Here is a 27,234-nt window from a genome sequence, read left to right as displayed (position 1 = left end):
TTAAAGGACCTTGGTATTCAATATTCGATGAAACACCCCGCAGTGCTTCATGTTACTAACGAGGAGACTGTGCGGTTGTTTGATTCCTTGGAGCAAGCCAAAACGTTCTTGGACACATTAAAATATTGTAGATGTATTTATGGACATGGACAATAGTGTCTGGGGTTTTTTTGTCTTGCTTTTATTTCTTGTGTTTTCACTGTCTTCCCAAAGAAGCTGTTCATGGTGGGGTTTTCCTGTCCGTGCTGGAGGGGCATTGATATTTTGTGGGGGGTGGGCAGTGTGCTCGCTGTTTTAATTATACCTTTGTGTTTACAATGTCCTTTCGTTGGTTTCTTCCATTGCTTGGGTTTGGGGTGCAGCTTGAGCTGGAAGTGGGGGGGGGGGGGGGCGGGGGGGGGGGCGGGGAATGGAGGGGTGTATGGGAATTGTAAGCTCCCTCTGTGGACAGGGGGTAGAGTCCCTCATTAAGTGTTTTTTGTGTTTTGTAGTTAGCTTTGTTTTTTTTATAAGTAGACTCGGAGTCTCCTTTTGAGTAGGCTGTGTGTTGTAATCTTCGAGGACAAAGTGAGGACTGCAGATGCTGGAGATCAGAGCTGAGAATGTGTTGCTGGAAAAGCGCAGCAGGTCAGGCAGCATCCAAGGAGCAGGAGATTCGACGTTTTGGGCATAAGCCCTTCTTCAGGAAGGCCTTTCCTGAAGAAGGGCTCATGCCCGAAATGTCGATTCTCCTGTTCCTTGGATGCTGCCTGACCTGCTGCGCTTTTCCAGCAACACATTCTCAGTGTGTTGTAAGACAAACTCTTCCTCTCGGCAGGTCAAAGGTGATTGTAAAGGATCATGATTAGCAGTATTCTTAAATGGTGCACCTGGAACATCAGAGGGATTCATTCACCAGGTCAAAGAGAAAAGGCGTTGTTGAACCTTAGAAAGGCGAGGTGGATGTTGCTCTGTTATTGGAGACTCATCTTAACTGACAAGGAACACGAAGTTACAGCAGGGTGGGTTTGATTGGGGTTTTTCAGTTGGGTGTTGGTCAGTTTGTTATTGTTAAGGCGATCATACATGGTGAGGAATATGGTATTTTGAATGTCTACTGTCCTCCGGCCCACCCTCTCAGCTTTCTGACGAATGCACTAAGCTGATGGCCTTGGTGTTGCAGCATGTTATTAGGTGGGGGGGGGGGGGGGGGGGTGGGGTTTCACCACCTTATGAATCCTATGTTGGATACAATGCCCAAAGGCTTCCCAAAGCTTTCTTCACAATCTAAGCAGTTGGGTGATCGATGTGGGGAACTGGGGTTGGTAGACTTTTGGAGATGTTTACACCCTACAGGCAGAGATTTTACATTCTTTTGCAATGCTCCTAAATGCCACACAAGGATTATTTCCTAACTCTCACGGCTTTTTTTTAGATTTGGTGGTATCTGTTCGATTGGGAATATTGCCATCTCTGATCATGCAGCGGTATATTTAATGGTTAAGATTAAGGGTGATGCAATGGGCTTACGGTACTGGCGAATGGATCCCTTCATCCTAGGGGACAGTAGGATACTTCTCCAGGGAATTTGAAGCTTTTTTGACCACCAACTCAGGTAGAGCTAGTAATCCATCCATTCATTGGGAGACTGCTAAGGCCTATGTTAGAGGGATAACTAGCTCATACGAGGCCAGTCAGAAGTGACTGGAGGGAGAGCAGCAGCGCCTACTTGAGGCACGCTTGAAGGCAGCAGAGACGGCACATCACAGGAGACGGTCAGTGACTAAGCTGCAGCGGATCACAGCCCTGTGATTCATCTCAAGCTCCATGCTCACGCATACAGCAAGGAAACAACTTTCCCTTGCAAAGCAGAAGCTGTTGGAGCGTGGGGACAGGCCGGATAATTACCTGGCATATTTGGTCAGGAAGAAGGTGGTGTCCCAGTCTACTGCTTCTATTAGAGAACGGAATCTTAATTACAATGCTAAAAAGGTGAATGTGCCATTTTGGAGGTTTTACTCTGAACTTGACCAGTCTGAATGCAGTGAAGACAGATGGGATAGGATGAAGGTTTTTTTTTAGGAATTTGGACCTTCCTGGGGTGTTTGCTGGACAGGTGTCTCTGTTAGTGCTCCATTAACAGCACAAGCCACAGAGGTGGCAGTGAGGCAACTGCAAAGTGGGCAGGTGACCGACCCAGATGGCTCGCCCAGTGAGTTTTATAAAGAATTTGTAAACATACTGTCAGACATGTATAATTATTCATATCGTCGGGATTGTCTCCTGCCATCCTGGAGGGGAACTAATTTCTCTTACCCTCAAGGGAAGGCCCCAGAGGAATGCGCTTCTTACCGACCCATCTCGCTTTTAAACTCCGATTTTGAAATGTTATTGAAGACTCTGGTATTGAGGTTGAAAGGGTGTTACCCTCTATTGTTAAGGGGGATCAGACGGGCTTTATAAAGGGTCACAGATCCTCTAATAATGTTAGGAGGCTGCTTAACATGATTGAACTGTGCCAACAGCCAGTTCAAGGGTTAGTGGTTTCGTTGGACGTGGAGAAGGCATTTGACCGGGTGAAATGGCCGTGTCTTTTTTTATATCCTGGAGCGGTTTGGTCTGGGAGCAGTGTTTATGAGATGGGTAAGGGTCCTTTACAATGATCCTCTGGCAGCGATTCTCACTCATGGTATACGGTCTGAGCATTTTAACGTTGGTAGGGGCAGTGGGCAAGGCCGTCCCCTCCCACCCGGTGATGGAGTCGCTTGCAGAGGCCATTCATGGGGACCCGAATATAGCTGCCCAAAGGTGGGGTCAAAGGTGCAGACAATCACATGACATGCAGATGATAGTCTCATTTCTCTTTCGAACCTGACAGTTTCTGTGCCCTGTTGTATTAATTAATTTGGATTTTTCTCCGGTTACAAGATCAATTTTTCAAAATCGGACTTAGGCCTATATGAGGGGGAATGGGGGTATGAGGGGAATACTGGACATTGAAGGTGGGTTCCCCTTTAGTGGGCACAGGGAGGCTCCCTTTATTTGGGCCTGTTACCCAGAGCTTTGATCAGTTACTTAAGACTAATTTTGTTCATTTGTTTGACAAGATTAAACAAGACCTTCAAAGATAGGAGGGCCCCTCTAATATCACGGCTAGGTTGAGTTGCTCTTATTAAAATGAATGTTCTTCCTCACTTGTTATACCCACTGTGGATATTTCCCTTGCTTTTTTCTGGACAAACATTTCGGAACTGAAATGGTTGGATTAGTTCTTTTATTTGGCATTATAAGCGGCCCCTTATCAAGCTTATGAAATTGCAAATGCCCCAGGGGTTGGGGAGAGTGGATCTGCTGATGTCAGACAATATCAGTTGATCTCCCTTCCATCTTTTGAGCGCGATTGGGCCTGTGAGGACTCAGCGTCGATATGGTTGGACATTGAGACCTCCCGGGCAAAGTGTGCTCTTATTAACCTGTTATTTCTGGACAAAATGAGGATATAGCTGTGGAACATTGCCGCAATCCAACAGTTACTAACACTGTCAAAACATGGAGGCCAATGAGACAGATGGAAGGTAATATGTCTAAAACATCTTTCCATACTCCCATAGTTGGTCTACCAGGGACACTGGATCCTGGGTTTAAGTCCTGGGAGGGTCGGGGAGTCTCTTGTTTGGGTGACCTGTTTGAAGAGGAAATGTTAATGTATTTTGATCAAATAACTTGTACGTATGGAGTATCGTGCAGGGACCTCAATCGGTTTTTTTTCAGATCAGAGATTTGATTGAAAAGAGACTACGCTTCTGACTGAGGATTATAGATCTAATACAGAAAAGAGAGGGCTTCAGGCTAAGAGCACTCTTTCACTTTAGGAAAGATGTGGAAGCTTTGGAGAGGGTGCAGAGGAGATTTACCAGGATGTTGCCTGGAATGGGGAATAGGTCGTACAAGGATAGGTTGAGAGTGCTAGGCCTTTTCTCATTGGAACGGCGAAGGATGAGGGGTGACTTGATAGAGGTTTATAAGATGATCAGGGGAATAGATAGAGTAGACAGTCAGAGACATTTTCCCCAGGTACAACAGAGTGTTACAAGGGGACATAGATTTAAGGAGAAGGGTGGAAGGTATAGGGGGGTGTCAGGGGTAGGTTCTTTACCCAGAGAGTGGTGGGGGCATGGAATGCGCTGCCTGTGGGAGTGGCAGAGTCAGAATCATTGGCGACCTTTAAGCGGCAATTGGATAGGTACATGGATAGGTGTTTAAGCTAGGACAAATGTTCGGCACAACATCGTGGGCCGAAGGGCCTGTTCTGTGCTGTATTGTTCTATGTTCTATGTTCAGTGAGTACTCTCTATCATTTATTGGGGGGAGATGATGGGCGTTCCTCGGGTGACATCGAGCAATTACCGGAGGTCTGGGAGAGAGAGTCAGGGGTGGAGATCTCTCCGGAAACTTGGGAAGACATTTTTTGAGACTGCGAGGAAAATTTCAATATGTAAAGGACTCACACTACGCATTTAAAGACTCCTCATTCGGGTCATCTGGCCCCAGATTGTCTTGTGAAATTTAAGCAGGGTGTGTCTTCAATGCGCCCCAAATGTAAAATAAATCCAGATAGCCTCACTTGTTATTTGTGGTGCAGTGACAGGTTCCCTACGCACTGGAGCGCTGTGGCAGCAGTAATAAAGGGGGTCTTGGGGACCAAAGTCAAGGTGGAGCTGGTTTCGTTGAATTTATCTCCCTTAGATGTACACAGGAAAAAGCTTTTTAGCGTCCTAACTTGTGTGAGGAAGAATATTCGTACGTGCCGAGTATCTGAGAAGCCCCAGGTCTGTCGGGGTGGCGTGAGTTAATTATAGAACCCATTCCTTTGGACTTTCTTACAAACATGGTGCACCAGAACACGGACAATTTTTATAAGACGCAACAGCCCTTTTTGATTATTTGGAAGTAGATCCGTCCACCATTTTAATTAGGGCTTTGGTCTAGCCTTGGTGGTTTGGTTTAAGAAGACTAATGACCTGAGGGGAAAAATCTCAAGCAAATGCGGGCTTAATGATCGATAGTCTTGAAGGTTGAGAGCTGAGGTCGTGTTATGCTGAGTGGCATTATTTATTGTTGAGTGTAGTTGTACAGTAGTCTAGTAATTAATTTATTGTTGGTGTTTTTGATGTTGTTATGTTTTCATTTTTCTGTAATTTTATAATTTTGTAAAGAAAATTGTTTTCAATAAAAATATTTTTTTCAAAACCCAGCATTACCAAAACAAGATTTTTTGGGTTGTCTCCCTCACTGGTATTTATTAGATCTTGCCATGCATACACGGATTTATTTGCCCAGAAAGATAGAGGAGTGGAAACATTTGCCAAGTATTTTGCTGGCTGTGAAGCCCTTTGGGCCTCCCTATGGAAAGAAATGGCACAATGGAAGTGGGCCAAGTCAGGAGGGGGTGGAAAGGGGCTCCCGCAGGAGTCTGCTCTTAACCTGGGGTTTTTTCAGCTCTGTCTGCTGAAGCTACAAATGAGCTGGTGGCTATGAAAATCCACTCCATTGGTCCACTGATGGCTTGCACTTTTATAATTAGCCACCCTCCTGATGGAGAGACAGTGGAACGGCAGTTATATTACTGGAGTAGTAATCCAGAGGCTGGACTATTGTTCAAATCCCACCAGTGTAGCTGATCGAATTCAAACTCATTTCAGAAACATGGAATTCAAAGCTAGTCTCTGGGATGTTGACCATGAAATCATTACTGATCGTCATAAAAATCATTAATATCCGAGAGAGAAGGAAATCCTCTATTCTTACCTAGTCTGGTTTATATAAGACTCCAGACCAACAGCAATACAGTTGGCTGTTCTCTGAAATGGTCAAGGAAGTCATACGGTATAAGGGTATGTAGGGCAAAAACTGGACTTGCCAATGACACATATCACATGGAAGACTGAGAAAAATTCTGAATCCATTAGCTATACCTCCCAGCACCTCATAACTGAAAATATAAAAGGCAACCGAATTGTTGGTCTACATTACAAAACTGCAAAACAAAATCACAGAGTTTACTGTAATGAATACTCACAGTGTTACAATAAGTGGCTCTTTCCACTTTGGTGAGACCGTGGAGATCAGTGTTGAAAACGTTCATCTTTTCAACTAAACAGGTGAGAGCAGTTTCTGTAGCTTCACCAACCTTCTCATAAACCCCTTTTGCCTGGGAGGATTTAAAAAAAGACAGGATTAACAGTACGTCTCTAAGCAGATACAAACACAGGAATAATATCAGGCCATTCAGCCCATCATTCAATACGATTGTGACCGATCAAACACTTCATTGTCGTTTAGTTCCCTATCCTTAAAACCTTGGATACTACTGTTCATCAGAAATCCATCGATCTCTACCTCAATTATGCTCGAAAAAGGTGGCGTTTCCACAGTCCTCTTTGCAAAGAATCTAAAAAGGTTCACAACCCTGTGTAAAAACAAAAAATCCTCATCTCAGAACTATTTGTAATTGGGAACAAATTTGTAATTTGTTTCAATCTGCGTTCAAAACTCCAGAGAATTCAGGCCCAGTTTGTTCAAGTTTTCTTCACAAGACAGTGCTGCCATCCGGGGAATACGGTTGGTGACCCTTTGCTGCATTCCCTCTGCGACAATATTATCTTTCCGGAGATAAGGAGAGTAAACCTGTATACTGCACTCCAGGCACAGTCTAACCAAGCCTCTTTACAATTGGAGCCAGACTTCACCAGCCCTGAACTCAAAGTCTCTTGCACGACTAACATTCCATTAGCCTTCCGAATAGCTTCTGCAATTAGTGTTCAGTAACTTGTCCCATCCTTTATAATAGATTCTAGCGTTTTCCCCATTATTGATGGCATTGCCCATCACTCACTAAGGAGTATGATTGACCCCGCTCCCAACCGAGGAAATCTCTTGTCATTGGTCATGGATTCTGGAGGTCCTTGTGTGGCTAATAAGCCCAATTGCTGAAAATGTGTTGCTGGAAAAGCGCAGTAGGCCAGGCAGCATCCAAGGAACAGGAGATTCAATGTTTCAGGCATAAGCCCTTCTTCAGGAATGCCAGGGGCTCAGGTTGGATTCCACCCTTGGGTGACTGCCTGTGTGTGGAGTTTGCACATTTTCAGCTCTGATCTCCAGCATCTGCAGACCTCACTTTCTCCTCCTAATAAGCCCAATTGCCAACTATACATACAACAGGCATTTCCTGGAGGTGCAATCTGTCCTTGGCTTTGAGGGTGTTCGCATTCCTTTCTCTGGTTCCTTTTCCAGATTCCTTCTTGCCAAGTTCTCAAAAAATTGCATCCCTTCACAAAGGAGGTACCTGCAAGTCAATTTCTTTTGACCATGGGTCTCCCACATATTGAGATCAATGTTGCATTTCTTGAGGGAAGACTTCAGGGAGTCTTTAAAAACTGCTTCATTTGTCCTCTGCTCATCCCAAAGTCTTCCTGGAGCTGGGTGAAGATGATTTGCTTTGGCAGCGGGAACACAGGTATGACCGGCCCAGCAGAGGTAGTTTCAGATGCTCATTGCCTCGATGCTGGGGCTGTTGGCTCCTTCAGGGTCTTTGACATTAGTACACCTGACTCCTAACCGATGCACAGAATCCATCACAAAAGCATTGTTGGAATTCTCCAGAGTCGTGAGGTGCTGTCAATAGATAGTGCAATTTTCAGAGCTATACAGAGTCGTCCACAGGATGTCTGCCTTTATACACAAGGGTCTTAGTGTCTACATGGACGTTACTGACAAAGACTCTCATCCTTAGACATTTGAAGGTGCTCACTGATTGGACGTGATGTTGAATCTTGACATCAATTTCAGCCTTAAAGGAGAGATGGTCCCCCAAAAGGGGAGGGAGAATGTTCCACGTCTGGGTGGATCTCTCCATTGATCTTAATGGTGGGATGGACTGGATCTTGACATGGGGTAGGGTTGATAAAGGATTCGTGTCTTCCTGATGTTCTTTGGTATGGCTCTGCCAAGGTATTAAAACGAGGCTAGAAGATTTTTTTTTCGGAGGGAGCAGGGATGACATGGCTGTCCACACACAGAAGTTCCACAAGGAAGGTCGGGTGTTGTTTACTTCATGGATTTTAACCCATTTGAAATGTTTTCCATCCATTCTGTAGACAACGTCCGCATCACTGGGAAGCTTCATCTTGACAGGAAGAATGGTGGTGAGGAATGTGGAGAAAAAGAAAAGGGGAGTGGGGTGAAACATCCCTACTTGGCCCCAATCTTAGCCCCAAAGGATGCTGCCATATTACAATCAGTGAGGGCTGTTACCAGCATCTTGTTATGGAGGAGACAGAGGAGGGTAATGGATTTCTCTGGGCAGCAACCCTTCAACAGGAGCTTCCATAGCACCTCACTGCGTCAAAACGCCTTTTTCAGGTCGATGAAGTCATGTAGAGTGATAAGTATTAATGTTGGCTTATGTCTTGATTTTCATTGCTCAGCAACTCTCGGTCCACAGTTCTACAGTTTGGTTGGAAGCCACACTGGTTTTCAAGAAGGATTTCCTCAGACTGAAAGGAGGTGCCTCGTAGGGATTTGGGGGATAATCTGCCCAATGATGGACAGTAGGCGGATTCCTCAGTAGCTGCCACAGTCCACATTGTCTTCAAGAAAGCAGACACAGTGGTAATGGCAACACTCTGGAGATCTGCAGGGATTTCTTCTTTGTTCCAGACTTTCAGGAACAGTCGATGGAGATGACAGCGAACTCTCATCTTCCAAGTCTGAAAATTTCCATGGAATCCCAACTACTCCTGCAGCTTGTCCATTACTCGTGTTTAATGGAGATTTCCAACTTCTGCCACTCAAGGTGGGAGTCCAAGATCGTTATGGATGGGAGTTGGGGAATTCCTCAAACTCACCTTCATCAATGATTGTTTTGTGAGTTAGCAGTTCTTTGAAGTGTTCGCCCCATCAGAGGCTGATGTTTTCTTTCTCTCTCTCAAAAGAGTATCATCTTTACTCCTCATCAGTTTGAGACCAAGGGTGTTGGGTCCTTCTTTTTCCTAGGTGTCAGTGAAAAAAACCTCACATTGTTGTGTTCATCAGCCAGGAGTTACAGATCCTTAGCTGTCTCAGTCCACACTGGTCCTTGATGTCCCTCATCCTTCTTTGTAAGTCTGCCTTACCAGTGATGTTGTTTAATCAGGAACGGAGAGCTTTCCTCCTCCTCTTGGTGTGAGGACACTGATGTAAAGCTAACAGGTCTGATGTTCCCTATTTCTCTCTCATTCCCTTTCTAAATAATGGGGTGCCATTGCTACCTTCCAACCTACAGTAAACATTCCAGAATCTATCACTGATTATCCACGTCGCCAATCCCAATACTCTCGGATTAAAACCATCAGGTCCTAGAGATTTATCCACTTTCAAGGCCATTAAATTGTTCCAGTATAATCTTCTTACTAACACCAATTTCCACCTTCTTTTCCTGGTCTGTCCTAGCCACTTGGATCTCCACTGGGAGATTTTCGAGACCTTTCTCAGTCACAAAGTAATCATTCAGCATCTCTACCATTTCTATTCCCTCTTATGTATTCATCTTACCCTGCCTGTGATGGGCCCACATTTATTTTAGCCAGAAGTGTCCTTTTCATGTACCTAACTTTGCTCAGTTTCTTGGTCCTCCAACTTGTATAGGTCCCACCTGCCCCACAATAGACCCAATTCTTCAGAAATGTGATGCTCTCCATCCTCCAGCAGTTCTCCAGCCACATTCAAATGATTCTGTTGTTCTATGTTCCCGCTTCCTACCTACATTGCTGGTCCCATTGCAGACCACAACCTCTGGCTGATCCCACCCTCTGGAAGGATGTTCTGCAGCTACTCCATGGCACATTAGAGGCAGGGGACTTCTGACTGACCAGCCTGGTGATCGCCCATTTCCTCTCTTTCTGTGTGCAAAGTCACCCCTCCCTACACGTGCTGTAGTCCTCTTGGACATACCATAGTGACACCAACCACTACGCAAGGTCCAAAGTCCCAAGCACAAGCTCACGGAGCTGGCGACAATTCCAGTCCGGAGCCAATTCCAGTCGGCGTGTTGGTTCGGTGACAATTCCAGTGGGGAGCCAATTCGTCGGCGTGTTGGTTCGGTGACAATTCCGGTCCGGAGCCAATTCCAGTCGGCGTGTTGGTTCGGTGACAATTCCGGTCCGGAGCCAATTCTAGTCGCCGTGTTGGTTCGGTGACAATTCCGGTCCGGAGCCAATTCCAGTCGGCGTGTTGGGTCGGTGACAATTCTGGTCCGGTGACACTTTGTATGCTGATGACATCGTACATATTGCCAGCTCCACACTCCATTTGGCCCTTCTAACATCCCAAAACTCTAAAAGCCTATTTGTCACCCCGAGAATAAGTCTAGACTTTGAAAACCAAACTATTTGTCAGAACAAAAAGCCGAGAAATGCCAAATCTTCACATGCTTTCGATCAAATTGTAGAACTAAACATAACAGGTTGGTAGTCATTCCAATCTCATGATCTCGTGGGGCGGAACGCTGGCTCAGTGGTTAGCACTGCTGCCTCACAGCGCAAGGGAGTTTGCACATTCTCCTCGTGTCTGCGTGGGTTTCCTCAGGGTGCTCCGGTTTCCTCCGGGTGCTCCGGTTTCCTCCCACAGTCCAAAGATGTGCGGGTCAGGTGAATTGGCCACGCTAAATTGCCCGTAGAGTTAGGTGCATTAGTTAGGGGGAATAGGTCTGGGTGGGTTACTCTTCGGAGGGTCAGTGTGGACTAGTTGGGCCGAAGGGCCTGTTCACACTGTAGGGAATCTAATCTATTTCACAAAGATACTACACAGGTAAATGTCCCATATCAGATAGCACAGAGGTTAGAACACGCTCAATTTTAAAGTCATACTTAATTAAATTTTTAACTGGTGCTTTGATTTCATTTGTTTTAACAAAAACAATGACCACAGTTTGGGAGAAGAATAGATGTTTCATTGCAGTGCAGGCCAGGATACACTGCTGTGGTGTTATTGCCAGTGGAGACAATTAATACTTTAAAATCTGACAACTTCCATATATTGAGTGTCATGGAGTCATACAGTAAAACAGCACGGAAACAGACACTGCGGTCTAGTTGGCCCATGCCTACCAGGTATCCCAAAACTTAACTAGCCCCGTTTGCCTGCATTTGGTCCATACCCCTCTAAACCTTTCCTATTCGCACACCAATCCAAAGTGTTTTTGAAATGTTGTAATTGTACCTGCATCTATCACTGCCTCTGGCAGCGTGTTCCACCTACACATCACCTTCTGTGTGAAAAGGTTACTCAAGCCCCTTTTAAATTTTTCCCCTCTGATCTGAAAGTTATGCCCTCTAGTTTGGACTTCCCTACCCTGGGAGAAAGGCCTTGACTATTCACCCCAACCAGGCCCCTCAAGTTTTTATAAAGTGGGAATTGGAGAAGAATAGATGTTTCATTGCAGTGCAGGCCAGGATACACTGCTGTGGTGTTATTGCCAGTGGAGGCAATTAATATTTTAAAATCTGACAACTTCCATTTATTGAGTGTCATGGAGTCATACAGTAACCCCCGAGTCTCTGATGCTTCAGGGAAAGAAACCCTCTTCCTATAGCTCAAACCCTCCAATCCTGGCAACATCCTTGTAAGTCTTTCCTGCAGCCTTCCACGTTTAACATCCTTCCTATAGCAGGGTAACCTGAATTGTACACGGTATTTCAAAAGTGGCCTCACTAATTACTGGGAACTTTCTAATGGAAGAAAAGCTCTAAAGGGTGACAATCACAAAATGATATTTTGGACAGGAAGGAACGACCTGGAGGAGACTTTTATGACACGGCAGAGCGCTGTTAAAAAGAGACACCGGTTGGTTGTCAAGACAGCTCCTGCTGAGGTGTTGCCATGGACAGACCAATGGCTCCACACACTCTCCGACAATTCAAAACTGGCACTAGGTATCAGCACATTGCCTTAGTTTACAGAATATGGTCCTAGTGTCTGAATGTGGGTCACTGGAGGCTATCATTAAAGAAGAAAGAGTGAGAAATCAGGATGCAAAGGGTCCCATGAGGCAGGTGCAGTATGGATTCAGGAAGGGCAGGTTTGACAAATTCACTGGAGGCCTTTGAGGATATAACAAGCACGGTGGATGGAGGGGAGCAGGCGGATGTTGTATGTTGGATTTTCAGAAGACATTAGATAAGGTGCTGCATAAAAGTCTCATCCATAAGACAAGAATGCATGGAGTTGCTGGGAATGTACTAGCATGGATAGAGGACTGGTTAACCAATAGAAAGCAGAGAGTTGAGATAAATGGGTGTTTCTCTGGTTGGAGATCAGTGGTGAACAGGGTACTGCAGGGGTCAGTGCTGGGCCCACAAACCGAGTGTAACATATCCAAGTTTGCTGATGACATTAAATTGAGTGGAAATGCAAACTGTGCAGAGGATGTGGAGGGTCTGCAGAGAGATTTAGTGAGTGGCCAAAGGTCTGGCAGATGGAGTACAATGTTGGGAAATGTGAGGCTATCCACTTTGGAAGTAAAAATTAAGTCAGAGTATTATTTAAGTGGTGAACGATTGCAGCAGGCTATGGTGCAGAGGGGCTTAGGAGTGCTCATACATGAATCGCTAAGTCACAGGTGCAACAGTGTGATCAGGAAGACAAACATAATATTTGCTTTCTTTGTTAGAGGGATTGAAGTTAAGAGCAGGGAGGTTCTGCTGCAATTATACAAGGTGTTGGTGAGGCCGCACCTGGAGTATTGTGCACAGTTCAGGTCTCCTTACTTGAGGAAGGATATACTGACGTAGGGGGCAGTGCAGAGGAGGGTCACCAGGTTGATTTCAGAGATGAGGGGGTTACCCTATGAGCAGAGGTTGAGCCGCCTGGGACTGTCCTCACTAGAATTTAGAAGAATGAGAGGGTATCGTATAGAAAGATGTAAAATTGTGAAAAGGGACAGATAAGGGAGAGACAGGCAAGTTGTTTGTCTGGTGAGTGAGACTAGGACTAAGGGATCTGGCCTCAATATTATGGAGAGCAGATTTAGAAGAGATGAGGAGGAACCGCTTTCCCAGATGGTAATGAATCTATGGGATTCTCTGCCCAGGGAGGCAGTAGAAGCAGCTTCATGAAATATATTCAAGACACAGTTGGATGAGTTTTTGCATGGTACAGGAATTAAGGGTTATGGGGATAATGCAGGTAGGAGAAGCTGGGGTAATGGATAGATCAGCTCAATGGGCCCAATGGTCTACTCCAGCTTCTATTACTATGAAACTATAAATGAGGTACATTGCAAATTCAACTGAATATTTTGCATTGTTTGTTAGTGTAACCAACATAAAGAATACAATGAATAATATTTATGGGAAAAAGAGGAGCGAAATAATATTGAGTAAATCTAAGAGATATGGAGGAGTGGTGCGGAGCTGTCAGGGAGAGTAGGTACGGTGACAGGGCTGTGAACGTCCACGTGTGTCAGAGCAGCTAGATAGGCAGAACAGCCTGGATACAACACTGACAAAAATCAAGGGAAAGACAGCAAAGAGCAAAAAGCAGAAGTCAGAAACTCTGTTCAATAGTGGGTTAATAGCCTGCCAACAGGTCCTCAAATTCTCAACAAAGGATTCACTGCAGGGTGAGGGGAATACTTGTCACAGCTATAATAGAGTTCTCAGGATTTAAGGTTCATGTCATGGTCCATTTGGAGTGATGGATGCCATTTGACACTACACTGTAAAGAAAAAACGTGAGCATTTTTTTTTGATTCATACAACCACAAACACACAGCCCCCACCAGTGAAACACGTATCTCATTTGACCTGTCACAGTCACACACACAGTCTGCTAACTAAACACACATTCTTACCCTCCTTTTACAGCCCAATAATTGCCGACACAATACTCATGTACACACCTTCACACCCTCGCAATGACACACACTGTACCCCACACAATCCCAAGACTCATTCACTGATGCGCACACACATATGCATTAACAGTTACCAAACTCAGGGCCACAAACACTCCACTCTACCCACCTAACAACGGGCTTCAAATACAACAAAACAGACTTTTAGAGGGGTAATCAAAACAGTGAAACTTATGAGCACTGAGTCAGCTCTAGGATAGTTTAGTGCTTTTGTGAATAATGCAGATAAAGCCCTTAGCAAATGTTTCTTTTTCAGAAATGAATCAAAAGGTTGTCACGAAAACAGGTATAGATGACTGACCTCATTGAAGTCCAAGGAAGAATCATTACACAGTGCACAGATAGTAGCCAGCTCCACCAGCCCACTGTAGTTACTGGGCTGGACAGGTTTGTCTCCCATTAATCTGCAAAGAACAAAAATGTTTTCATTCAAGTCAGCATCACCTCAAACTGTTTCACACAATAAATTGCTTAAATTTGGATTCATTTTTAGGGTGTCACGGTGGCTCAGTGGTTAGCACTGCTGCCTCACAGCGTCAGAGACCCGGGTTCAATTCCTGCCTCAGGCGACTGACTGTGTGGAGTTTGCACATTCTCCTCGTGTCTGCGTGGGTTTCCATGCTAAATTGTCCGTAGTGTTAGGGGTAAATGTAGGGGAATGGGTCTGGGTGGGTTGTGCTTTGGTGGGTCGGTGTGGACTTGTTGGGCCGAAGGGCCTGTTTCCACACTAAGTAATCTAATCTAATCTAATGTAAAACACTGGAAATAACAGCAGCATGGAGCGTGGCTTAAAGGAGGAAAAGAAGCAGCCTTCCTGGTTCCAAGATTTTCAGGGGAACATCAGAGGGAGGCAAAAGAGGTCTGGCTGTATGATTTGTCAAAGCAACAATTCCAGTTGGAGCAGGAAAAAGATCAAACACCAAGCACAGATGGGTTTGCAGGGAAGAACAAAAAAGCACCAATCCCACTGCTCGGAGATGGTCGGGCGAAACCTGCCAAGCCGAGAAGCAGAGTTAATCTTTCAGCACTGCGAACCCCCAGCAGAAACAGCAAAGGGTAGAGACACAAGCGGTTTCGGGCAAGGGGCAGAAGAAGGTCACAGATGGAGGGGGGGGGCAGGAGAGACAGAAAGGCAGAAACGTGAGTTCTCGAGAGCCAATGGGAAGGTGGTCGGGAAAGGAGTGTAACAAAGCGTGAGACCAGTGCGGGTGCAGTAAAAAGTCTCAATTGGGAAAAAGCCTTTGCACAAAGTTGTGATGTGGGACAGTCAGAACTTTCACACAAGAAGCTGGAGTGAGAGCGCGAACACAGGAGAGCGAGAGCGAGAAACTCATGGTACATTATACATTAATCTCAATTGCTTTTCATATTTGTTGCTAGGGAAGAAATTACCAAAGCAACCATTTATCCAATGCAAGATTCCGTAAATTTCAGAGACATGCATTTCCTTATTATTGAGGATGCCCAGAGTCACCCATTTAGCTGTATATAGTCCTCAAGTCATAAATGGGAGGGAGTAGAGATTTGGGGACCAAGGTAGTAGGGTGATATCTTTCCCCACACTACTACTTTCTCATTCATTATCAATCATTGAGTTATTTGGGCGAGTATTTGAATATCCGGGAACCATAACCATTGGAGCGCTGAAAGTCACATGGGGCAAGAACAATCGCACCATTCTTGTGCACATTGTGTCTTTTTACACAAACAACGTACAAGCTCCAAATACACTTGCTGGCTTTGGGGGAAACGTCATTCAGCCGAATACAAGTACATCATTTTTTACTCCCATAGTCCTTTGGAGACGTGATTTCTGGTGTGTCCTGGGATCATTGTTTGTGGATCATGAACTGGTCATTGGCAAGCTGCATCAGCATGAACAATGAGACCTTCGGGGTCAGTTTAGCTCAGTTGGCTGGACAGTTGGTTTGTGAAGCAGTGTGATACCAATAGCATGGGGTCAATCCCCACACTAGGTGAGGGAACCATGAAGGATTCTCTTTTTCAGACTCCTCCCTCACCTGAGGTGTGGTGGCCCTCAGGTTAAAATCACCACCAGCCATTTTCTCTGAAGGGAGAGCAGCCCTATGGTCTGGTAAGACCATTCCTGACAAAGGACTTTTGCCCGAAACGTCGATCTTCCTGCTCTTCAGATGCTGCCTGAACTGCTGTGCTTTTCCAGCACCACTCTAATCTAAACTCTGGTTTCTGCTTCACTTTTGCCTGGTAAGACGATGACAACTTGACCTTGACAATGAACCATTGTTTGGTGGCCAGCACTTCTCTATACAACACCCAAGCATGAACATCTGGTTCACATCCAAGCACCGATACCCATCCACCCACTGGTCTCTCGTTCTTCAGACAGAGTGACAAACAGAAAGCGATGGTGCCAACAACTCCCATGTTTCTTTGTCTCTTTGCTGGCCAATTTCACTTTCATATCCCAGGCAGGGCACTTACAAAGTCACATCCTGAAATCAGTGAAACCCAATGGGAGAACATCATGACCAAAATAATCCAAGATACAATGCGTGCACGCTCTTTCCCCTTCCCCTTTGAAAGTAGATCATTATCCTTGCTGACTACTGATGCATTACAAAGACTGCAGTATCCGAGCTGTTTATGACCATATGATTGTTGGAACCAGCTGCAATCACACTGAAGCTGTGACCCTGATTTGGGATTGGCACCACCTCCAGATCTGCTGTACGGTCATTCTGATGAACTGCAGGACCCTCTCTTCCTACACAACCATGATCATCACTGATCTCTTTGCAGGCTAGCCTCATCTTTCCTGGAGGGATGGAGCTGATTGATGTTGACGCTGCAAGATGGAAATCACGTTCACTCTTCTGGGGATTTTCAAGAAAGGACATTTGACCTTTATATTTGTCAAACTGGGTCTCCATCTTCTTTCACCGCTCTTGAGCCTGTTAGTCTTGTACCTGTCCAGAACAAAGTGGATCGTTCCTGTCCAAATGTTAACGGAGATTCCATACTGAATGCCATAGTCATGTGACCTTCATAGTAGGACATCACTGGAAGGAGATCGATATACTCACCACTCAAAACAAAACTCCAAGAGCTTGGCTTGATTGTATTGATGAGGAATCCATCATGATTACAGGCAGGAGTAACATTCCCAACCTATGAACCAGCACCTCATTGGTAATCACTTCTGTCAATGCCCCAAAATCTCTCAGTCTGGTTAATCTGCTGTACAACCACCTCTCTGACATCTACTTTTTGACCATAGAGTTTCCTGATGTCTTCAGCTTCTTGTCAGAAGTGACTAAGAACAAGCTGTCAAGAGTCATAAATACTTTCTTCTCCCTTTCTCTTGGCCTCTAAGGCCCTTGACTACATGAGGGACATGGATAGGGTAAATAGACAAGGTCTTTTCCCTGGGGTGGGGGAGTCCAGAACTAGAGGGCATAGGTTTAGAGTGAGGGAGAAAAGATATAAAAGAGACCTAAAGGGGCAACTTTTTCACACAGAGGGTGGTATGAGCTGACAGAGGAAATGGTGGAGGCTGATACAATTACAACATTTAAAAGGCATCTGGATGGGTCTATGAATAGGAAGGGTTTAGAGGAATGTGAGCCAAGGGGTGACAAATGGGACTAGATTGGGTTAGGATATCTGGTTGGCATGGACGCATTGAGACCGAAAGGTCGGTTTCTGTATTGCACATCTCTATGACTCTATGACACGCTGGTGCAACTCGGTCTGATGTGAAGTGATACAACTGATTTGTCTCCAAGGAAAGGTCAAAAAGGATTAACAGAGTTTTGAATAGTGTCCATGGCATCCCTCACATCCTTTCCATCAGGACCTTTCTAGTCCTTTCCAACAAAGTGAGATCTCAGTGACATTGTGACCAACCATCCCCTGATAGTTCCTGCTTATAGAGGCTTTCAAACCCTGTCACAAGGCTCATCTTTGTGCAACTCTCTTATTGAGACCAAACATATCTCACGTCCCTTTGACTTGGAGTTATGCTTGGTCATCTGTTCAATACCTTGGAAATTCACAACCTGAGAGAAGTCATGCCCTGCTGCATCTGGGCGCCCTGCCTGTAATTTTGCACTAATATCTGGATAACTTTCTTTCACACTGCTGAAAAATACCTGGCACAGTTGACTCAAAAATGAGTGAAAGAACATTGCATGGTGGAGCGAACACTTGAAGGTCCCCGTTGGCCATCCTTGCAAAGGAGGAGGAGCCACTATTTTACTCCAATGGCGATGGCTGAAGAACTGAATAGTCAACACTAGTCACTGCAGCAACTTTATTTATAACGAGTGTCTGGAATCTCTTGTAGTTGGGGCCATCAAAATCCTCATTGAAGCAGACAGTCTGACCAGGTTGGATTGTAAGCCAAGAGCTGCTCATCTTCTGGAAGCGTTGGTGTAAGCTGAGTTCTACACGCAACATTGTGAACGCGAACACTCGCATTGTAATGATGGCTGCACACAGTACCATTGACATGACCTGCTACAATCAGATCAACCAATGCTGTAGGTCTTTGAGACTGGTATCTCTAGGTCTTTGCATCCAATGCCAGATAGAAATTACAATGTGAAGCTCCTCCTTGGGAACATACACTTCTGCAACAGTGATAGCTTCTGGGCTTTCCTGTGAATTGTCTGGTCTATTGCTACACCAAGGAGAAAGTGAGGATTGCAGATGCTGGAGATCAGAGTCAAAACGTGTGGCCCAAAACATCAACTCCCCTGCTCCTCAGATGCTGCCTGACCTGCTGTGCTTTTCCCGCACCACCCTTATTGACAATTGCTATATCAATCCTGTCCAGTTTGTGGTTGCAATGTCAGCACTTCATTGCAAGGCTGTGTTCACAGTACCGATTTCAGCTGGGCTGGCATCAATTATAGGGAGGAAGCTAATCCCTCTTGGGTTTCATACAATTTCTGTACATTTTGTATGAACATTTTCTACAAACCACTGTTTGAAAATGGGAACATTATTGTTTTTGGTATGAAAATTGATCTCTCAATACATGATTGTACAAATTCAACACACCTCTACTGGGGGGACTGTCGTAACTCCCCACAATGTGTTAGTTTGTGTGAAAGGCTGGAGAGGGAACATGATTTCTGTATAGTTGTGGGCAGGAATGTTCATTCTTGCATAGGTATAGAGCAACACCAGAAAACAAGCCAATAAAGCTCAGCTAAGCATCAAACTCTGTCCATTTGCTGAGCCCTAGTGATTCTGATGGTTTCCCAGCACTGAAGAAGATATTACAGACAGACAGTCAATGTTACAGACAGCAGAGCTAATACAGGCTCTTTATTAGATAGTGAGGCTTAAAACAAGTGCTGATATATTAACATTGGTGCGAGAGAGAGTTTATGATAAGGCACTACACACACATTAACCTAACTGGGCTGGAGCATGTATTATCACAACATACCACTTTGTTTCAAGCAGCGACTGAAAAAGGGTGGCAGCTCACAGCAGGTCGTTGAAAAGATAGAAAAGGTTGTATTTCAAAGAGAGAGTAGATTCTGCCCAGGACTGAACGGTGCATACATCAAACGTTAGCTCCCCTGCTCTCTCCAGAGATGCTACCTCATCTGCTGAGTGCTGCCAACAATTTACTTTGTAACTGCAGATTTCCAGTATCTGTGGCACTTTACTTATTGTTTTTCCACCTGTACGGTCAAATGATGCAAGCATCTTATATAACCAGCATCAGAAGTAATGTTGGTGAGTCATGAGATGTCACAACAGCAACACCAAGAGGAGAAGTGGGTTGGAAAGTTAATCAGGTGTGCTTTTTTTTTTAAAATCTGGTTATAAGGAAAGAAAAGGATGAAATAATTTAGAATGAGAGAGAGAGAGAGGGAGAGAAAATGGAGGTGAGGAGAAGGAAAGTGATTGAAGAAGAGAAATAGTAAAGGAGAGAACAGTAATGGGACAGGGGGCAGAACAGGGCAAGGAACAACATGGGAAGAGAAGGAGGGATATAGAATGAGAGTGAAATCTGAAATGAGAGAGAAAGAAATAACACGTACGAGAGAAAGCACAAATGAGAATGAAAAAGCAGACGGGTCAGGACTGAAAGGAGGAAAGAAGAATTAAGGATGTGAAAGGGCAAGAGGTAGAGAAGCAGGTAAAGGGACGGCTGGAAAATGGGAAGCCTTCAGAAATGAGATAACGAGAATCCAGAGAAAGTATATTCCTGTCAGGGTGAAAGGGAAGGCTGGTGGGTATAGGGAATGCTGGATAACTAAAGAAATTGAGGGTTGGGTTAAGAAAAAGAAGGAAGCATATGTCAGGTATAGACAGGATAGATCAAGTGAATCCTTAGAAGAGTATAAAGGCAGTAGGAGTGTACTTAAGAGGGAAATCAGGAGGGCAAAAAGGGGACATGAGATAGCTTTGGCAAATAGAGTTAATGAGAATCCAAATGGTTTTTACAAATACATTAAGGACAAAAGGGTAACTCAGGCCCCCTCAAAGATCAGCAAGGCAGCCTTTGTGTGGAGCCACAGAAAATGGGGAGATACTAAACGAGCAGTTTGCATCAGTATTTACTGTGGAAAAGGATATGGAAGGTGTAGAAGGCAGGGAAATAGATGGTGACATTTTGCAAAATGTCCATGTTACAGAGGAGGGAGTGCTGGATGTCTTAAAACGCATAAAGGTGGATAAATCCCCAGGACCTGATCAGGTGTACCCGAGAACTCTGTGGGAAGTTAGGGAAGTGATTGCTGGGCCTCTTGCTGAGATATTTGTGTCATCGATAGTCACAGGTGAGGTGCCAGAAGACTGGAGGTTGGCAAAAGTGGTGCCACTTTTTAAGAAGGTTGGTAAAGACAAGCTTGGGAACTATAGACCGGTGAGCCTGACCTTAGTGGTGGGCAAGTTGTTGGAGGGAAGGACTGATTTGGGATAGTCAACATGGCTTTGTGTGTGTGAAATCACGTCTCTCAAACTTGATTGAGTTTTTTGTAGTAGAATGGAATACAGGCAGATGAAGTTTAATTCAGGTAAATGTGAGGTGCTGCATTTTGGGAAAGCAAATCTTAGCAGGACTTATACACTTAATGGTAAGGTCCAAGGGAGTGTTGCTGAACAAAGAGACCTTGGAGTGCAGGTTCATAGCTCCTTGAAAGTGGAGTCGCAGGTAGATAGGATAGTGAAGGCGGCGTTTGGTATGCTTTCCTTTATTGGTCAGTGTATTGAGTACAGGAGTTGGGAGGTCATGTTGTGGCTGTACAGGACATTGGTTAGGCCACTTTTGGAATATTATGTGCAATTCTGGTCTCCTTCCTATTGGAAGGATGTTGTGAAACTTGAAAGGGGTCAGAAAAGATTTACAAGGATGTTGCCAAGGTTGGAGATTTGAGCTATAGGGAGAGGTTGAACAGGCTGGGGCTGTTTTCTCTGGAGCATCGGAGGCTGAGGGGAGACCTTATAGAGGTTCATAAAATCATGAGGGGCATGGAGGGATAAATGGACAAGGTCTTTTCTCTGGGGTGGAGGACTCCAGAACTAGAGGGCATAGGTTTAGGGTGAGAGGGGAAAGATATAAAAGAGACCTAAGGGGCAACATTTTCACACAGAGGGTGGTACGTGTATGGAATGAGCTGCCAGAGGAAGTGGTGGAGGCTGGTATAATTACAGCATTTAAAAGGCATCTGGATGGGTATATGAATAGGTTTGGAGGGATATGGACTGGGTGCTGGCAGGGTGGACTAGATTGGGTTGGGATGTCTGGTCGGTATGGATGGGTCGGACCGAAGGGTCTGTTTCTGTGCTGGACATCTCTCAGACTCAAATTTATATCCCCCCCAGAGATTCCATAAATCAAACAATGAGTAAACAAATCTCAGCATCAAATGAGCCTAGTTGATGACAGCTGTATTAAACATTCCTGTTAGACAGCATCTGAACACCTCCTGAGGATTCAGACTCTGCAGCGTTACATAAAGGTGGTTGTAAGATTTTAGCTTCTGAGGTTTCTCTGTTCAATCAAACTAAGACTGCAACATTTGTAAGTGAGACTGAAGACGCTGAGTGGACCCTGACCCCAGGTGATCAGAAGATTGACCTGAAGGATAACCCGTCTCATCATTGCAGAGTGAGAAACATGTAATTTGAATACAGAGTTTAGCAACAGTCAGATCCATCGTGAGCACACCTAGTCTGGGGGAAAACAAACCACAAAAGTCTTTAAATTACTTCTCTGTTTGAGTTAATGAAGTTGAAGGGGAAACAAGAGAAGATATAAATTGTTCTAAAGTATATTTTCTTTTAACGTTGGAGCTGCCGGAGTGATTGCGCTGAAATCGGACACGGGCCATATTTTTAGATGAGTTTTCTTTCTGACTTTAACACGCCCTCACAGCCACCTCTCGCTTTGCATGGCAACTCTCAATGGCACCACTCTAATTCCTGACACGCACCGGGAACAGATCCCTCTTCATCCTGAAGCAAACTAGTAAGCAGGATCCTACGCTGCATCTGCTACCTGCCTGAGAGCCACATCACCCCAGTCTGAATTTCCCCATGCCCCAGTGCCAGGTTCATGAACAGAAATGGCTGGAACGAAGCACAAACCTTCCCCAGCCAGAGTTCTACCAGCTACAAGGGAGGGGTCTGCGAGCCCCTGGACGAGTTGGGATTGAACCAGTCCAGGGAGAGGCCCACAGCACGTTGTTAACTCAATGGCTCTCACTGAGAGGGCATTGAGGGGGAACCTCCTTAACAGATCTCCAGGCGCATTGGAGGGAACCCTTTTCAAGTCACTTCCCCATCCACTCCTAGTCACTAGGCCCCAGCTGCCTACCCTCAGTAGCTGCCACAGACCACATTGTCTTCAAGAAAGCAGACACAGTGGTAATGACAACACTCTGGAGATCTGCAGGGATTTCTTCTTTGTTCCAGACCTTTAGGAACAGTCGATGAGATGACAGTGAACTCTGTTCTTCCAAGTTTGAACATTTCCACTGGAATCCCAACTACTCCTGCAGCTTGTCCATTACTCGTGCCTGCTCCTTTACCATGCACTGGCTCTGGCTCCCTCAGTATTGGGGACTGTTACACTCCAAACAAGGGCCACCCTTTGAGTGTTGGGCAAATGATCAAAACAGGTGGAACAGGGGGTTTGCCTGGTGTTGGGAGCTGGGGGAAAGTGACCCTGCCCCACATTACAGAAGATTACCAGACTGGTGCATGCAGCAGGTTAGGGACAGCATTAAGGCCTTGTCTTCAATTAAATCCTTCCTTAAACTGCTCTCCAGCCACAGTCTGCAGACAGAACCAAATCAATCAATTTCACCACCTCCCACCACTTACCCATAGGTCACATCCCACCCAATTCCTCCTCCCACATCCCACCCAATGCCCTGCACTCAACGTTCTGTGAAAGATTATTTCTCCGAAACACTGTTTAGCACTGCTGCTTCACAGCATCAGGGACCCAGGTTTGATTCCAGCCTCGGGGTGACGGACTGTGTGGAGTTTGCACGTTCTCCCTGTGTCTGCGTGGGTTTCCTCCGGGTGCTCCGGTTTCCTCCCACAGTCCAAAGATGTGCAGGTCAGGTGAACTGACCATAGTGTTAGGTGCATTCATCAGAGGAAAATGAGTCTGGATGGGTTACTCTTCGGCGGGTCGGTGTGGACTTGTTGGGCTGAAGGGCCTGTTTCCATACTGTAGGGAATCTAATCTAATCTAATCCAATGCCCATCCAATGACAATAGCATGGAGTGTTCAGATGAGCTGATGCATTTGCCACTAGGTGGCTACAGTGCACTCTTCCAGACAGAGTTCCTAGTGGTTCTCATTAAAAGCGCGGCAGATGTAAATTTCTGTTTAAAAAAAAAGTACTCACACTTGGCCCTCTGGGGCGTAGGTGGACCCAGTGATGTTGAACTCATGGAGTTTGCAGTTATCTCCCACCACTGAATCAACGATGAACATCTGCATGGGAGGGAGATTAAATTCAAGTTAAAAATTGCAAGTTCCTCCCGTTTCCCAGAGAACACCATTCTTAAGCGATCCTCATTGACATTATTTAAAATTTTGATACATATCCTGCGTCATATATTCTTCCTGCAGCAAACCCCCCTCCCCACCCCCATGCCCACCTTGTTCTGTCACCGTCCAGACTCCAGAATGTGAAGTGCACAAGGTGGTATAGAAGACAGAAAGGCCATCCAGCCCATCAGCAAGGCTCTCCTGCAGAAACTTTGTACATTATTTCTGATTCACAATGAAAAATTAATACAAAACCATTTGCTAATTATCCCATATTCAACTCTGCTGTCCCTGCCTGACTCACAAACCTGCCCCACTGTGGATGTTTGTAATTCTAGAATCCCTACAGTGTGGGAGCATCCCATTAGGCCCATCGAATCCATACCAACCCTCCAAAGAACATCTCACGCAATTGTCCTCACTCAGTGCCTCAACTGCATGTCAAAACTCACATTTCAGAGAATTATCAGATCTCTACAGTTTAGGAAGAGGCCATTCAGCCCATCCAGTCCACACCAGTCCTCCAAAGAGTATCTCATCCAACCTATTGCTGTAACCTTGCATTGTCCATGGTTAATCCACCTATCCTGCACATCCTGGCCTACACATCCCCGGACACTACGGGCATTTTACCACGTTCAATCCACCTAACCTGCACACCTTTGGACTATGGGAGGAAACCAGAGCACCCAGAGGAAATCCACACAGACACAGGGAGAATATGCAAACTCCACACAGCCAATCACCCGAGGCTAGAATCGAACCCAGGTCCCTGGTGCCACCCAAAATGCTGCCCAGATGGCCAAACCCAGGAACAATACCACTGCTCAGAATTGCCACCAGTCCCTTCAGTGTTCTACTGAAAGCCAAGTGTTGGCACACTGCTGCTGATAAGTAGTACTTAAAGGTTCTGGGTGTGGGTGTTTTGGGCAGGACTTCAGAAATGTTGAAAATTCTGCCTTTCCCTCAAGAATTTGTTGTTGTAAAGGCAGTAGGGTTTGTTTTTGTGGGCGATTTATATCTCATGGCTAAATGCAACAGTCTGCACTCTGATGAGCAATCATGAATTTAGCTCACTTGTTCTGGCAATTGTAGGCTTTCTATTCTCTCTCTACTGTTGTACCGAACGCCATGTACCAGCATACAAAGCATAAGGACAATGTTTTCTGATATGAGAGCAAGAATCTCATTCCTCAGCTTAAAACGATCAGGGATAAAGAAATGGTTTGTGAACAGTATATGGAACGGCTCAATCCGATTTCCTGCTTGCTGGGATCTGCACTTTGTAGAGATTTCGGTGTGGGAACGCAGTTCCTTTCGCAAAATAGATTTCACAGATTAATTGTTGACATGGATAACATTGGGGGCTAGGCAAATGTTCTCAGGTTAAAACAAGAAAAGACCTTCATCCACTCAACTGCTGTAATGTAGGAAACCTGCAGCTGAACATCCAGAGATGCACAGAACAAGAGGAAGAAGCATGAGAAGGAGATCACTCAGAGTCGAGTCCGCCCCGCCCTTCAGCAACAGCGTGGCCGAGCTTTGGTTAGGATTTTTACAGCTTAGTCCCCAGATACCCGAATTCCCTGTGAGATCTAAACTCTACCCACCCAGGTCAGGTCAGTCACAAGGGCCCAGTTAAGGACGACTAGCTACAAGAATGCTATTGAAGTAACTATTTACAATGTCACCCAAGCTGACCTGTTCCAATATTACTGGATTACCACCACTAATGGCTGTATTGCTGTCAGAGAACCACCACCCTCTGATGGTAACCTTCATCACCACTGCATCATTTAAAGCTAAAAAACACACAACATCAGGTTATAGTCCAACAGGTTTAATTGGAAGCACACTAGCTTTCGGAGTGCTATCACCTGATGAAGGAGCGTCACTCCGAAAGCTAGTGCTTCCAATTAAACCTGTTGGACTATAACCTGGTGTTGTGTGATTTTTAACTTTGTCCACCCCAGCCCAACACCGGCATCTCCAAATCATTTAAAGCTGTTCTTTATGATGGTGTCTGTCCATAATCAACTCATGGAGTTCCTATTTCAAATCTTTTCAAACGACTTTGTCAACTTTGGAGCGATATTACACGCTGGTTTTCAAAACCCTCTAGAGTCTCTTGTTTCAACCGCACTTCAGATCCTTTTAACAAAGTCCATCTGATTCGCCGACAAAGAAGAGCACTGTATGCCTAGTAGAGGCAGGACACCCCTCTGTAAGGAGTTGGGTGCCTGCTTATCAATGGCAAAACTTGCTCAGGTGATTCCAGCTTCAAAACCACTGCTAAATGACAATGACAAAAACAAGGAAGGGAAAGTTTCTCTGATCTTCTTGCAATTTCAAGGTGTCGAGACACACTGCCTGGCATCGACCTAAGCAGTGGAAAAAAAACCAACAGCTACATAACCCTGTCATCAACCCTGCAAAGCCTTACCAACATTTGGGGACTAATGCCAAAACGAGCAGAGATGTCTCACAGAGCAGCCAAGCAACAGCCGGACATTGTCATACTCATGGAATTGTACCTTATGCCCCAGGCACCGCCATCACCATTCCTGGATATGTCCTGTCCCACTGACAGGACAGACTCAAAGGAGACAGCATCTTTGTGTATACAGTCGGGAGGGAGAATCTGGGAGAGCAATATTGACTCCAACTCCTTAAAGGTACAGATCAGGCTAAATATGGGAAGGAAATAGAGGGCTGAAGGGCCCACTCTGCGCTGTTTATATATATACATATATAAATCTCATGTCGATGACCAGGTGGGAGCCTTCGGCAGCACTGTTACGGACCTTGGGAAGGTAGTGGTGAGCTGCCTTCGCGAACCACTGCAGTCCATATGGTGTATGGCCACCTGGACTGCTTTTCGGAAGTAAGTTCCAGGATTTCGGCAATCAGGGACACTGAGGGAATGGCGATGGATTTCCAGGTCAGGCTTGTCGGGGAACTGGTTTTCCCATGCATCAGCTGCTCCTATCCTTTCAGATGGGTTTGGAAGGTTTAAGGAACCTTGGTGAATTCTTGTCGCGCATATTGTAGATGGTCCACGCTGCTACTCTGCCTCATTGATGGAGTCAGTGTTGAAGGTAGGGGAGGTGGTACCTATTAAGTGGGCTGCTTTGTCCTGGATGGTGTCAAACTTCTTGAATGTTGCTGGAGCTGCCCCCACCCAGGCAAGCAGGGATTATTCCATCACATTCCTGACTTCTGCCTTCTGGATCATGGACAGGCTTTGGGAAATCAGGAAGAGTTGCTCACCACAGAATTCCTAGCTCCT

The 27,234-nt window shown here is 45.4% G+C and overlaps 1 protein-coding gene across 1 annotated transcript in view; it reads right to left on the bottom strand.

Moving 5' to 3' along the window:
- Nucleotides 1-27,234, bottom strand: part of atp2a3 (ATPase sarcoplasmic/endoplasmic reticulum Ca2+ transporting 3) — a 205,834-nt gene that overhangs the window by 51,059 nt on the left and 127,541 nt on the right. The window contains exons 9-11 of the mRNA XM_060847938.1: nt 23,800-23,888; nt 14,232-14,334; nt 6,059-6,190 (exon numbers count right to left, since the gene is read on the bottom strand). Coding sequence (XP_060703921.1) covers nt 6,059-6,190; nt 14,232-14,334; nt 23,800-23,888 — 324 coding nt within the window. The remainder of the gene's footprint in view (nt 1-6,058; nt 6,191-14,231; nt 14,335-23,799; nt 23,889-27,234) is intronic.

Source organism: Hemiscyllium ocellatum, chromosome 31 (assembly GCF_020745735.1).
Source record: "Hemiscyllium ocellatum isolate sHemOce1 chromosome 31, sHemOce1.pat.X.cur, whole genome shotgun sequence".
Lineage (NCBI taxonomy): Eukaryota > Metazoa > Chordata > Chondrichthyes > Orectolobiformes > Hemiscylliidae > Hemiscyllium > Hemiscyllium ocellatum.
This window is presented reverse-complemented; position numbering and strand designations above follow the sequence as displayed.